At 45.1% G+C, this 13,130-nt stretch overlaps 1 protein-coding gene across 4 annotated transcripts in view; it reads left to right on the forward strand.

The window, feature by feature from the left end:
* galntl6 (polypeptide N-acetylgalactosaminyltransferase like 6) overlaps window positions 1-13,130 on the forward strand; it is a 1,033,047-nt gene that overhangs the window by 388,990 nt on the left and 630,927 nt on the right. For all 4 annotated transcript variants that reach the window (XM_067982486.1, XM_067982485.1, XM_067982488.1 and 1 more), the window contains one exon: window positions 1,909-2,047. In XM_067982486.1, the coding sequence (XP_067838587.1) occupies window positions 1,909-2,047 (139 nt within the window). The remainder of the gene's footprint in view (window positions 1-1,908; window positions 2,048-13,130) is intronic.

The raw sequence follows: 13,130 nt of genomic DNA on the forward strand, positions 1-13,130 counted from the left end.
GGAATGCACTGCCTGAAAAGGTGGTGGAAGCAGATTCAATAGTAACTTTCATAAGGGAATTGGATAAATACTTGAAGGGGAAAAATTTGCAGGGCTACAGGGAAGGGCAGGGGAATAGGACTAACTGGATAGCTCTTTCAAAGAGCCGGCACAGGAATGATGGGCTGAATGGCCTCCTTCTGAACTTTCTTTTATTCGTTCATGGGATGTGGGCGTCGCTTGCAAGGCTGGCATTTATTGCCCATCCCTAATTGCCCTTGAGAAGGTGGTGGTGAGCCGCCTTCTTGATCCGCTGCAGTCCGTGTGGTGAAGGTTCTCCCACAGTGTTGTTAGGTAGGGAGTTCAAGGATTTTGACCCAGCGACGATGAAGGAACGGCGATATATTTCCAAGTCGGGTTGGTGTGTGACTTGGAGGGGAACATGCAGGTGGTGTTGTTCCCATGTGCCTGCTGCCCTTGTCCTTCCAGGTGGTAGAGGTCGCGGGTTTGGGAAGTGCTATTGAAGAAGCCTTGGCGAGTTGCTGCAGTGCATCCTGTGGATGGTACACACTGCAGCCACGGTGCGCCGGCGGTGAAGGGAGTGAATGTTTAGGGTGGTGGATGGGGTGCCAATCAAGCGGGCTGCTTTGTCCTGGATGGTGTCGAGCTTCTTAAGTGTTGTTGGAGCTGCGCTCATCCAGGCAAGTATTCCATCACACTCCTGACTTGTGCATGGTAGATGGTGGAAAGTCTTTGGGTAGTCAGGAGGTGAGTCACTCACTGCAGAATACACAGCCTCTTACCTGCTCTTCTGGCCATGGTATTTATGTGGCTGGTCCAGTTAAGTTTCTGGTCAATGGTGACCCCCAGGATGTTGATGGTGGGGGATTCGGCGATGGTAATGCCGTTGAATGTCAAGGTGAGGTGGTTAGACTCTCCCTTGTTGGAGATGGTCATTGCCTGGCACTTGTCTGGCACTTAACTATTATTCTATGATTCTATGAAATATGACTGGGGCCATAGTTCCAGTCAGACATTAGAGCAGAAGAGAACAGAGATATAGTGCTGAGACTGGAGCATTATAGTCCTTTCAAACCCAGACACACAAGGGAAATTGTAGATATGTGTGAAAGTTCAGTTTTTTAGTTATGTAGTCTGGAATAGGTTTTGCCATCCCTTCGGGGTTGTCCTGAAATCTCCAGGAATTAAAGATTATTCTCCCGAACAATGCTATGAGCAATCCAGGAGAAAAAAATCATAGGGGCATTTTTTAACACTTTTGTTTATTATTTGTAAAAAATATTGGAGATGGCAAAAAAGGCTGTTTGACTGGGCTGGGTGGTTGGAGTCAAGAGGTTAAGTGATGAAAACTCCAGGAATCCGTCTAACCAGAGTTGGCAGCCCTGGTCTGGAAGGCCCATTCCATCCACGCCCTAATTTAAGGCAGATAGCCGTTTGCCCTTTCACCTTTCACCTGGCCCCTGAAAGCAAAAGAGAGGCGACTCTTCTGATGACATCACCGAGTTTCAGACATGAAGCGTTCGATCAGAGTGACTTGACGCCAAGTCATTAAAATCACAATAAAAAGCAGGAGGCAGTATAAATTCCACATGGGTCTGGCAGCCCCCCGAGAAGCGAAAAAAGGGTTCATGTATTGGGCAGATAGATAATCACCCTTTGTTATTGAATGGTTGACTCTGCAATCGGACGCCCCCGCCCCTCTCCCCACCCCCCATTGGGGATGCAGCACCCACAGGGAAAGTGGGTTGGGAAATCAAGGGGCCCCTGGGGGGGCTTGTCCGCTATTTTCCCCCGGCTCGCAATCCCAGCTTGGCCGCCGGGAGCGCCTGATGGTAGAAGTGGCACCCGGAATCTCGGCCCAGGAGCAATTTGTCGAGCGCAAACTGGTGATCTCAATCTTTGTTGCAGGAAAGGGTGAGCACGGGAAGCCTTACCCACTGGCAGAAGAGGACCAGTCCGATTCAGCGTACAGGGAAAACGGTTTCAACATATACGTGAGCAACAGCATTGCCCTGGACCGTTCGCTGCCGGACATTCGACATCCAAAGTAAGTGGAAAAAGTAATAGGTCCGAGGTTCTTGACCCCAGCTGCTGTTAAGATTATTTTTCTCTTGTTCAGAACACAAAAGGCTAAGAAATCAAGCGAGACTCTGTCGTTAATATCCAACTTCAAAGAATTTAATTTATGCACAACGCGACAGTTTGTAGCAGAAAGAAAGTCATAACTTTTCATGCAAATCTTTTTCTTTCTAGCGAGTGCAACTCAAGACAAAGAATTGATCAGATGCCTTGTTGTGGGATAAAAACAAAAGTTGCTTTCCTGCAGCATCTTGTTCGGATAGCGTCCTGAAAACCCGTGTAGAATGGGCCGTTTTAGATGGTTTCCTTTTCAAACTCTGCTGTTTAATGATCAAACATCAAAGAATCTCTTATCAGTTTACAGGCCTTGCTTTCTTACCTCTGCAACTGTCCGCATTGTTTCTTCTTATCAGTTATTTCACACTGTGATCAAACCGGTTTCAGTGAACTGGTGCATCACTCGAAACTCACTCCAGCATCAGTATCACTCGAAACTCACTCCAGCATCAGTATCACCCGAAACTCACTCCAGCATCAGTATCACTCAAAACTCACTCCAGCTTCAGTATCACCCGAAACTCACTCCAGCATCAGTATCACCCGAAACTCACTCCAGCTTCAGTATCACCCGAAACTCACTCCAGCATCAGTATCACCCGAAACTCACTCCAGCATCAGTATCACTCGAAACTCACTCCAGCATCAGTATCACTCAAAACTCACTCCAGCATCAGTATCACCCGAAACTCACTCCAGCATCAGTATCAGCCGAAACTCACTCCAGCATCAGTATCACCCGAAACTCACTCCAGCTTCGGTATCACCCGAAACTCACTCCAGCATCGGTATCACTCGAAACTCACTCCAGCATCGGTATCACCCGAAACTCACTCCAGCATCAGTATCACTCGAAACTCACTCCAGCTTCAGTATCACCCGAAACTCACTCCAGCATCAGTATCACCCGAAACTCACTCCAGCATCAGTATCACCCGAAACTCACTCCAGCATCAGTATCACCCGAAACTCACTCCAGCATCAGTATCACCCGAAACTCACTCCAGCTTCAGTATCACCCGAAACTCACTCCAGCATCAGTATCACCCGAAACTCACTCCAGCATCAGTATCACCCGAAACTCACTCCAGCATCAGTATTACTCGAAACTCACTCCAGCATCAGTATCACCCGAAACTCACTCCAGCATCAGTATAACCCGAAACTCACTCCAGCATCAGTATCACCCGAAACTCACTCCAGCATCAGTATCACCCGAAACTCACTCCAGCATCAGTATCACTCGAAACTGATTCTAGTTTCATGTATCACCCAAAACTTACTCTAGTTTAATGTATCACCCGAAATTTATTCTGGTTTAATGTATCACTTGAAACTTACTCTAGTTTAATGTATCATTTGAAACTTACTCTAGTTTAATGTATCACCTGAAACTGATTCTAGTTTAATGTTGTGTCACCCAAAACTTATTAACCTCATGTTTGAATTCTACCAATACCACTCTGCTTGCTTTAAGCTAAGACTTCAAAAAATATAATTCTACCATTACCCTGCTTCCTTGCACTTCTAAGAAACTGCCTGTCTTTTTTTTTCACTGACTTCTAGACTCAGGTACAGCTGTGCTGTTGTAACATAGGGGTTAGCTGTCAACTCCAAAGACTCATGTGTTAAGTTTTTGTCCCCCTTGTGGGATGAAGCCTCTGATACAACTGACTGGAAAAGCATTCAGGATAAAGAATAGTTTTAATTATTGTCTGTTGCATGCACAGAACCATTGCCCGGTGACGAACTCATGGTTACGGCTAACAACATGGCTGTGTTACTGGTGGAAATAATTGACTTTAGCCCAAGGATATAAAGCAAAGATTGACTTCAATTTCACTGCAAAGCTGTGGAAGGGAATTGCTCTCGACTTCTGTCTTGCAGTAATTTCATCAGCGGCTGAGATCAAATGTTGCACTGTAGAATTGTTCGCTTCCCTTATCGTTAAGGAACTGTTTTATTTCTATTCTCCTCATCAGCACACATCCTGAATATTATATTTGGTGGCCAAATGCTCATCCTCTCTGCTTTGTGTTTGTAACATTTTCATTCACTTTTTAGGGGCAGTTTTGCGAGGGGAGGGTCCTGGCCTGGGGCCTCACTATCGGGAGCACAGGTCGGACGATCGGCCCCGACTCCGAACAGTGCTTCCGTCGGGAGCAGAGGCCTGAAAAACTATGGCTCATAAGTCAGCTGTTATTGTTTGGTATTAAAGGGGTGATTTTGGCACTCCCATAGACTGTAGGGCAGGAAGCCGTGAGCCCAAAGCCCATGATTTCCCATCTACTATAAGTACTGGGCGGAAAATCGATGGGGTATGACCCCAGAGGGGATCGATTATCTTATGTGTTGAGGCAAAATGGCTCCTAACATCATTAAAAAACAGATTATCTGGTCATTACCTCGTGTTTACAGGAGTTTGTTGTGCACAGATTGGCTGCTGCGTTTCCTACATTACTCTGCGTTTCCTCCAGTGTGGTGCCAGAGGATTGGAGGGCTGCTAACATTGTACCATTGCTTAAAAAGGGAGAAAGGGATAGACCAAGTAATTACAGGCCAGTCAGCCTAACCTCAGTGGTGGGCAAATTATTGGAATCAATTCTGAGGGACAGTATTAATCGGCATTTAGAAAGGCACGGACTAATCAAGAACAGTCAGCATGGATTTGTTACGGGAAGGTCGTGTCTGACTAACTTGATTTAATTTTTTGAGGAGGTAACAAGGAGGGTCGATGAGTGTAGCACATTTGATGTAATCTATATGGATTTTAGCAAGGCTTCTGACAAGGTCCCACATGGCAGACTGGTCAAAAAAGTAAAATCTCATGGGATCCATGGGAAAGTGGCAAATTGGATCCAAAATTGGCTCAGTGGCAGGAAGCAAAGGGTAATGGTCGACAGGTGTTTTTGTGACTGGAAGGCTATTTCCAGTGGGGTTCTGCAGGGCTCAGTACTAGGTCCCTTGCTTTTTGTGGTATATATTAATGATTTAGACTTAAATGTAGGGGGCATAATTAAGAAGTTTGCAGATGATACAAAAATTGGCCGTGTGGTTGATAGTGAGGAGGAAAGCTGTAGACTGCAGGAAGATATCAATGGATTGGTCAGGTGGGCAGAAAATTGGCAAATGGAGTTCAACCCGGAGAAGTGTGAGGTAATGCATTTGGGGAGGGCAAACAAGGCAAGGGAATACATAATAAATGGTAGGATACTGAAAGGTATAGAGGAAGTGAGGGACCTTGGAGTGCATGTCCACAGATCCCTGAAGGTAGCAGGACAGGTAGATATTAGCCAAGGCATAGAATATAAGAGCAGGGAGGTTATGCTAGAACTGTATAAAACAGTAGTTAGGCCACAGCTTGAATATTGAGTACAGTTCTGGTCACCACATTACAGGAAAGATGTGATTGCACTGGAGAGGATACAGAGGAGATTTACAAGGATGTTGCCAGGACTGGAGAATTTTAGCTATGAGGAAAGATTGGATAGGCTGGGGTTGTTTTCTTTGGAACAAAGGAGGCTGAGGGGATTTAATTGAGTTGTATAAAATTATGAGGGGACTAGATAGAGAGGATGGGAAGGACCTATTTCCCTTAGCAGAGAGGTCAATAACCAGGGGCATACTTTTAAAGTGATTGGTAGAAGGATTAGAGGGCAGCTGAGGAGAAATATTTTCACCCAGAGGGTGATAGGGGTCTGGAACTCACTGCCTGAAAGAGTGGTAGAGGCAGAAACCCTCATCACATTTAAAAATGACGAAGGAGAAAGCCTCCGAAAGCTTGTGATTTGCAAATAAAACAGTTGGACTATAACCTGGTGTTGTAAGATTCCTCACATTTAAAAAGTACTTGGATTTTTAAAAAATTCGTTCATGGGATGTGGGCGTCGCTGGCAAGGCCGGCATTTATTGCCCATCCCTAATTGGCCTTGAGAAGGTGGTGGTGAGCCGCCTTCTTGAACCGCTGCAGTCTGTGTGGTGACGGCTCTCCCACAGTGCTGTTAGGAAGGGAGTTCCAGGATTTTGACCCAGCAACGATGAAGGAACGGCGATATATTTCCAAGTCGGGATGGCACCTGAAGTGCCATAACCTCAAAGCAATGAACCAAGTGCTGGAAAGTGGGGTTAGGCTGTTTAGCTCTTTTTTGGCTGACACAGACACGATGGGCCGAATGGCCTCCTTCTGTGCTATAAATTTCTACAGTGACTACACTTCAGAAGTACTTCACTGGCTTTAAAGCACCTTGAGATGTCCTGAGGTTGTGAAAGGTGCTATATAAATGCAACTTCTTTCTTTTCGAGCCAAGGTTTGGTTAAGTTTAGCCATGGTGTGGTTAAGTTTATTTTTATCTACAGCCAGGAGGGCCTGGTTGGCTCCTCAGACAGATCAGCTTTGGGCCACTCCACTGTACAAGTTTTGATCTGGAGGGTAGCATAGTAGGTACAGTCAGATCTTTGAAAGAGCTACCGAATTAGTCCTATATTCATAAACTAAACCGCGCTTCTCAATGGCTCAGCAAGTTTATCCAGTGAATAACTCAACCATACAGACCAGGACCTGAACTGTGCTGAGCTTGTTGATCTCAATCAGGGTGATGGTGGGGCTATTGCAATTAGTTTTTATGTCTTTAGTTAGAGGAAGAGGGAAGAGAACTGGCTTAGAGTTCCTAATCCTGATCATTATCCAACAATCTCTGCAACAAAGTATGTGTATCGACCTCAGATGAAAAGATCGGGCTTGACGCTGATGGTTCCCTCATACCCTCCCAGATGGAAGTGAATATTGTCACTCACTGTCAATGCTCTCACATGAATGATGGCCATTTGGACGTGGCTCCAGAGGGCAACTGGTACCCTTGGAACTATCTTCCGAAGAGGTGGGGAGACCAATTGGCAGATAAAATGGTGAGACGAAAAATAGAAACAAAACAATTTGCTCTGATCAGCAGTTTGGCGTTTGCAAAACTGGGTGGGTAAAAATTTGGATCTAGCTGCAGTTGACAGGCAGGCCCCTGAACTGCCCTTGCAGGCACTGACAGCCCACCCCAACTGCGTAAATGACCCCATCCCCACCATTCGTGGCGTGCTCGATAACTAAGCACGTGGGTGAATGTGGTTCCGTTTCCTTGGTTTGCGGCCAGTGGAGAAAGTCCATAGGGTACCTTGGGCCTTTTGTCTACTGCACTCCCTTTACCTATCCAACCAGGCACATCGTCAAAAAAAAACCTATTGAATTTGTCAATATTTCTTCTATAATTTTGTTGTTTTTTTAATTATTAAGGCATCTAGGTGAATGAGCAAGGCCCCATAGTGCAGGGCACCATCAAGGTTCAAAAGAGTAAGAGGGAAGACAGGATAAAGTGTTGAGGGATGTCAAGTTTGTGTTTTAAAGGCTAGCAGATCATGGGAAAACTGAGGGAGATAAAGTGGATGCACTGGTCCTGAGAAAGAATGAGTTAGAGCAGGAGATGGTTTGATAAGTAATCATTCCAACAGAACAAGGATAGCTCACGGTGCTTTTCTTTCAGTATCAAACACAAAGAAGAACAATCACCTATAAATCCAATAAAGACTTCAGGAGAAACATCTTCACCCAAAGAGTGGTAAGAATGTGGAACGTGCTACCACAAGGAGTAGTTGAGGTGAATAGAATAGATGCCTTTAAGGGGAAGCTAGATTCCCCTGAGGGAGAGAGGAATAAAAGGTTATGCAGGTCGGATTAGATGAAGTAAGGTGGGAGAAGGCTAGTGTGGAGCATAAACACCGGCATAGACCAGTTGGGCCAAATGGCCTGTTTCTGTGCTGTGAATTTTAAGTAATTCTATGTAATTCTGTGCACTGCTTTACTCAAGTGGGGGCCTGTGAAAAGCTCTATCTCTGGTCTTTTGTAAAATTTTATGATATACATGCGGTTACATTGTATTCTCATTTCATTCCCAACCACTAAAACTAGTGATAATACAACGATAATGTCAAGGTGAGGCTGCAGACTTCAACAAGAAGTCAGCATTCAGGCTAATAATTGATCACCTCCCAATTGTGAAACACAGAAGAAGTCCCATTTTTTTTCTCTTTCTCTCTCTCTCTCTCTCTCAAGGCTAATTTTACAGAGTTGTCAAAGCCGCAGCAAAAATTACTGGTTATCACTGCTTTATCGAGCCAGAATGAAAAGGCTACATTAGAGCGGAAATGGTGTCTGACTGAAACCACGGCTGTAAATTGAATACCCTGACACTTCGAGACAATTACTATGTAAATTGTTGCTCAGAATTTTCGCGTTGGTTTTTTCTAAAGCCGCAGTTGTCACTTGCCTGATGACAAGTGGGCATTGTATTCCCAGCAATAGAGGAACTGAATAAAGGTCTCGGTGGAGACACCACTTAACCAGGGTAGCAGCGACAAGAAAGAAAATCAGATCTTTTCAAAGATAAGAGCTCCTGTTTTCCTTAATTGTGTAATATTTTAAGGCAGAAATTCTTTTAATTTGTGATTCATCTAGCTTTTTTTCTCTCCGTTTGAACTAATTCCTTGGAGTATGTTCGCTGAGTTTTTCGCTGCCTGTCTTATCAAATATCAGCTACCTCCTCAGACTCAGAAGGTGTTCATTTATCTCTCCTTGCTCTATTTGGACAGGTTCAATTGCTTTCCATGCTCTTGTACTAGTGGGATGTTTAAACTAGACAAATTACCTGCAAGGTAAGATTTCAGAAGCCATCTACCGGAGATTTGACACTTACATACCTTATGCAGTCAAATTTGAATGATAGCAGGGCTCGAAGAGTTAATCTATGAGGACAGGTTGCATAGACTAGGCTTGCATTCCTTTGAGTATAGAAGATTAAGAGGTGAGCTAATTGAGGATTTTAAGTTTATTAAAGGTGTGGATAGGGTAGAGAGAGAGAGAAACTATTTCCTCTGGTGGGAGAGTTCAGGACAAGGCGGGGCATAACCTTAAAATTAGAGCTAGGCCGTTCAGGAAGCACTTTTTCACACAAAGGGTGGTGGAAATCTGGAACTCTCTCCCCCAAAAAGCTGTTGAGGCTGGGGGTCAATTGAAAATTTCAAAACTGAGATTGATAGATTATTGTTAAGCGAGGCTATTAAGGGTTATGGAACCAAGCCATGATCTCATTGAATGGTGGAACAGGCTCGAGGGGCTGAATGGCCTACTCCTGTTCCTACATTTCTATGAATGATGCGCAGAATTAAAAAAAGATAATAAATGTATGTTTAGGAGGTGCAGTGCCTCACCAGAACCAGCAATTTAACTATGCCAATCAGATATTTCTTCCGATTGCTCATTCTTCAGATGTGACGTTAAAATGCTTGTTCAGTTGGGCATTAAAGCTGTTTGAGGAATGGTGGGGAGTCTTCCTGATGTCCTGGCCAAAGTTGCTCCCTCAACCAGCACCACCACCAGAAGAGATGTATCGCCTGGTCATTCGTCCAACTGGTGTTTGTGGGAAATTGCTGGCACGGAATGGTCCTCATAATCGGTTCTGTAACAACAGCCACTGCACTCCAGTAATTCATTGTGACAAAGGGGATAATTTTAGCCCCCAAGAATGGGTGGGTTGGGGGACGAGTGGGAGGTTAAAATAACAGCTTTTTGGAGCGGAACCACATCCTGGCTTCAACGCGCCCACTCCAGGTTTGACCCAGGCGTGTTGGGATGTTCACACAACTGACACCAGGATGTGCCGCCCCCACTTAAAGCCGGCGGACCGATACTTAAAGGGGCAATATACCTCATTAAAATAATTGAGGTACTTAATTCTTTGTCCATTGCAAAAGTTAAATGAATTTAACCTTACCTGTTCGGGTTTCCCTTCGCTTACGACTCACGTCAGGTGAAAGCAGGCGGGAGGGGCCGGATCCATGAGGTGAGTGCCTTTATTGCACTGCTTGTGGGCCTGGAGGAGCAGGAGTGTTTCATCCAGGCCCAACAAGCTCACCTGGCACGACAGGACCTCTGCGTTCGGCCAAACCCCCCCACCCCCTCCTCGATGCTACCCCCTTCCCCAATGCTGAACCTCCCCCCACCAAATCCCAATGCTGACCTCCACCCCCGATTCCAATGCTGACCACTCCCCCATTCTGATGCTGATCCCCCCGATCCTGATGCTGGCTGACCGCCCCCCCCCCCCCCCCATCGATCCTGATGCTGTACCTCCCCCGATTTTGCCCACCACCCACCCCCCACCTCCAATTTGTTGTCAGGGCCCACGATCTTTCCCTCCTTCCCTCATCCCTCTCTGATTCACGGCTCCTCTTCCTTCCAACAAGCAGCCAGCCTGTCAATCTGGCGTGTGGGAAACCCAGAAGCACAAGTACTTACCTTTCATTGAGCTGCGATCGCAGATTGCCTTGCACTCATTTGGGTTCCGGGTTCTCCGTGCAAATATTTAAAGACGGACTGGGTTCCCGGCTCCCAGCTAAAATCATGCCCAAAGTTTCTGAGATATTTTGAAGTGATCAGGCAATATATAAATGCAAGTAACTCGTTCATGTTTCCAATAGCATAGCAGAGTTCTCTCATTCTGAAGGTTCAGCCTTGGACTTTATTAACCCCATTGTTTGGAAGTTCAGGTTTGAGTATTATCATAACAGACTGCTCCATCTCTGGGGGAATAAAACCTTGAAGGACCATACCTACTCTGCAGAACCACTGTAATGGAATATTCCATCTCTTGGGGAATAAAATCTGGCCGGGCCATACCTCCATACCGACCCTGCAGCACTACTGTAGCGGAATGTTCCATTTACTGCATTTAGTTCTGGGCACCGCACTACAGGAAGGATATATTGGCCTTGGCGGGGATGCAGATTTACCTGAATGATCCCGCAGCTGAAAGGGTTGAATTAAGAGGACAGATTGCATAGACTAGGCTTATATTTCCTTGACTATAGAAGATTAAGCGGTGATCTAATTGAGATGTTTAAGATGATTGATAGGATAGATGGAGAGGAACTATTTCCTCTGGTGGGGGAGTCCAGAACAAGGGGGCAGAACCTTAAAATTGGAGCTAGGCCATTCAGGGGTGATGTCAGGAAACATTTCTTTGCACAAAGGGTAGTGGAAATCTGGAAGTTAAAATATATTTTCTAGGGGCCTCTTCAATTTCCTCCCTTATCTCCCTCAGGATTACACAAATCACCAAAAGCTAGTGGACAAGTATAAAAAGTAATGAAAATGGCTAATGGAATGTTGGCCTTTATCCCAATGGGGTTGGAATACAAAGAGGTGAAAGTTATGCTACAGTTGTATAGAGCCTTGGTCAGACCCCATTTGAATTATCACATTCAGCTCTGGGCACTGCACCTCAGGAAGGATATATTAACCTTGGAGGGGGCACACCAGAATGATGCCAGGAATTAAAGGACAGATTGAATAAGCTTGTCTTGCCTTCCCTTGAGTTTAGAAGATTGGGGGTGATCTAATTGATAAAAGATTTGATAGAGTAGATACAGAGAAGCCGATTCTTCTGGTGGGGGAATCCAGAACAAAGGGGCAAAATCTTAAAATTAGAGCTAGGTCATTCAGGAGTGAAATGAGGAAGCATTTTTTCACATAAAGGGTAGTGAAAATCTGGAATTCTCTCCTCCCAAAGGCTGTGGATGTTGGGCCGATTGAAATTTTCAAGACTGAGATCAATTGATTTTTGTTAAGTAAAGATATCAAGGGATATGGAGCAAAGGCAGGTAAATGGGATTGAGGTTCAGATCAGCCATGATCTAAATGAATGGCGGAACAGGGACGAGGTGCTGAATGGCCTACTCTTATTCCTCTCACTCTTATAAATTCAGGCAGAATATTTGACTGATAAAAGCATCCCAGCTGAGACCTGTTCTCACCCGACACCTTCACATGTACATCTTGAGCGGAGTCACTGGATAGCAATTTGGAGCAGGATCCCTAACCCTGGAACACTGAGGCATCTTTAGTCCCCCATCATCATCCCAGCTCAGATCAGCTAACTGATCATAGACCTGGGAGATTGAACCAGGGAGCCTCCTGGTCCATACGAGTCTCCGCCTTAACTATCTCAGCAATTGGTCAACCGTAGTCACCAGGCATTTCCTCAGGGCTTCTCCCAGTTCACCACCGTATATCTGATGGAAGGTTGACGGAAACCGGGCCTACCCATGTAAACGGGGCTTCCGGCAAAGTTACAGCGACAGAGGGGGAAGAAGTCTCGAGGACAATCCTTGTGATTAGTTAGATGGCCTTGGGGGTTCCTCTGCCACATTATTAGAACCATAGAAGTTTACAGCACAGAAGGAGGCCATTCAGCTTTTTTACCAGAGCAATTGGAAAAGAGTTTATCATGTTTGTTATTCAAACATGATAAAGCTGTTGGACTATAACCTGGTGTTGTGCGACTCCTTACATTTGGAGGGAAGTATACAGTGGTGTTCCCCAGGGGTCAGTATTAGGACCACTGCTCTTTTTGATATATATTAATGCCCTGGACTTGGGTATAGAGGGTATAACTTCAAAGTTTGCAGATGACATGAAACTCGGAAATGTAGTAAACAATGTGAAGGATAGTAACAGGCTTCAGGAGGACATAGACAGACTGGTGAAATGGGCAAACACATGGTAGATGAAATTTAATGCAGAGAAGTGTGAAGTGATACATTTTAGTAAGAAGAATGAGGAGAGGCAATACAAACTAAATTGTACAATTTTTAAAGGAATGCAGGAACAGAGAGAGCTGGGGGTGTATGTACACAAATCTTTGAAGGTGGCAGGACAAGTTGAGAAGGTTGTTAAAAAATCGTATGGGATCCTTGCCTTTATAAATAGAAGCATAGAGTACAAAAGCAAGGAAGTTATACCATACCGTTATAAAACACTGGTTAGGCCGCAGCTGGAGTATTGTGTTCAATTCTGGGCACCACACTACGAAAGATGTCAAGGCCTTAGAGAGGGTGCAGAAGAGATTTACTAGAATGGTACGAAGGATGATTATGTGGAGAGATTGGAGAAG

The sequence above is a fragment of the Heptranchias perlo genome, chromosome 4, assembly GCF_035084215.1.
Source record: "Heptranchias perlo isolate sHepPer1 chromosome 4, sHepPer1.hap1, whole genome shotgun sequence".
In the NCBI taxonomy this organism is placed as follows: Eukaryota; Metazoa; Chordata; class Chondrichthyes; order Hexanchiformes; family Hexanchidae; genus Heptranchias; species Heptranchias perlo.